The sequence below is a fragment of the Gossypium hirsutum genome, chromosome A06 (genome assembly GCF_007990345.1).
Source record: "Gossypium hirsutum isolate 1008001.06 chromosome A06, Gossypium_hirsutum_v2.1, whole genome shotgun sequence".
Taxonomy (NCBI): domain Eukaryota; kingdom Viridiplantae; phylum Streptophyta; class Magnoliopsida; order Malvales; family Malvaceae; genus Gossypium; species Gossypium hirsutum.
In genome coordinates this window covers 123,565,980-123,567,284 of record NC_053429.1, presented here as the reverse complement: position 1 = coordinate 123,567,284, position 1,305 = coordinate 123,565,980, and the positions used below count along the sequence as shown (strand labels likewise).

The 1,305-nt window shown below is 41.4% G+C and overlaps 1 protein-coding gene across 1 annotated transcript; it reads right to left on the bottom strand.

The window, feature by feature from the left end:
- Nucleotides 1-374: 374 nt before the first annotated feature.
- On the bottom strand, nt 375-992 carry LOC107956331 (uncharacterized). The gene has a single exon (XM_016892031.2). The coding sequence runs from the start codon at nt 990-992 to the stop codon at nt 375-377; it is 618 nt and encodes a 205-aa protein (XP_016747520.2).
- Nucleotides 993-1,305: the final 313 nt, after the last annotated feature.

Genomic DNA, 1,305 nt, shown 5'->3' with positions numbered 1-1,305 from the left:
TAGTAGGGAAACGAGCAAAAATAAACTCCCTCGCTCGCGCAAGGATTTGAAAACAAGACCCCCAGCACACCAACACTCCACCTAACTACCAGGCCAGCAGGCCCATTCTGATGTGAAATTACAAATAATTAATATAAGCCCACAAAGTAAGCATAGGGCTTAAATTAGAAAAATACCAAAATTTGCTAAAGCTAGGGCTTGAACTTGGGATCTCTCACATACACCCAGAACACTCAACCACTGAAGTAGATACATATTTTATACTGAAGTAGATACATATTTTATGTTAATTAAATGTAAAAGCAGAAACATAAAATTTAAGGCATTACAACTCTAACCCCCTAAAAGAAATTTTGACCTCGAAATTTTCCTGATCAAAACAGATGAGGATGCTGCTGACTCATCGCATCCTCAGACTCCCATGTGGCTTCCTGAGTGCTATGATTCTGCCACAGCACCTTCACTAAGGCGATAGATTTCCTTCGTAGGACCCTAACGTCGCGCTCCAAAATCTGAACCAGCTCCTCCTCGAAGTTCAAATCTGGCCTAACATCAATCTCCTCAACCAAAATAATATGCGTGGGATCAGAGCAGTAGCGTCTCAACATCGAGACGTAGAATACATCATGAATGCGATCCAACTCCGGAGGTAACTCCAATTGATACGCGACAGGTCCTACACTTTTTAGAATTTGGTATGACCCAATAAACCTAAGGCTTAGCTTGCCCTTACGACCAAACCTCAGAACCTTTTTCCATGGAGAGACTTTAATAAAAACCAAGTCCCCCACAGAATACTCAATCTCATGCCTTTTTAGATAAATATAGAATTTCTGTCTATCAGAAGCTGCCTTCAGATGATTCCGAATCAGTCGGACCTGATCCTCTGTCTCAACAACCAACTCCAGACCCAACACACGCCACTCACCCAATTCAATCCAACATAGAGGAGTACGATACTTACGACCATACAGGGCCTCGTATGGTGCCATCTGAATGCTAAACTGGAAACTGTTATTGTAGGCGAACTCGACTAGCGACAGATAATCCTCCCAACTATATCTAAAATCAATCGCACAACTTTTGAGCATATCCTCTAGTATCTGAATCACCCTCTCTGACTAACCATTTGTCTGAGGATAGAACGTAGTACTGAAGTCCAACCTTGAACTGAGAGCCTCATACAAATTTTTCCAGAATCGAGATATAAAACGAGGATCTTTGTTGAAAATAATCGATACTGAAACCCCATGCAGTCTGACTATTTTCAATATGTAGAGCTTAGCTAATTTCTGAAGGGAAAAG

Bases quoted from the DNA above. Each gene is read 5' to 3' on its own strand.
- LOC107956331 (XM_016892031.2), bottom strand. From the start codon at position 992: ATGGCACCATACGAGGCCCTGTATGGTCGTAAGTATCGTACTCCTCTA.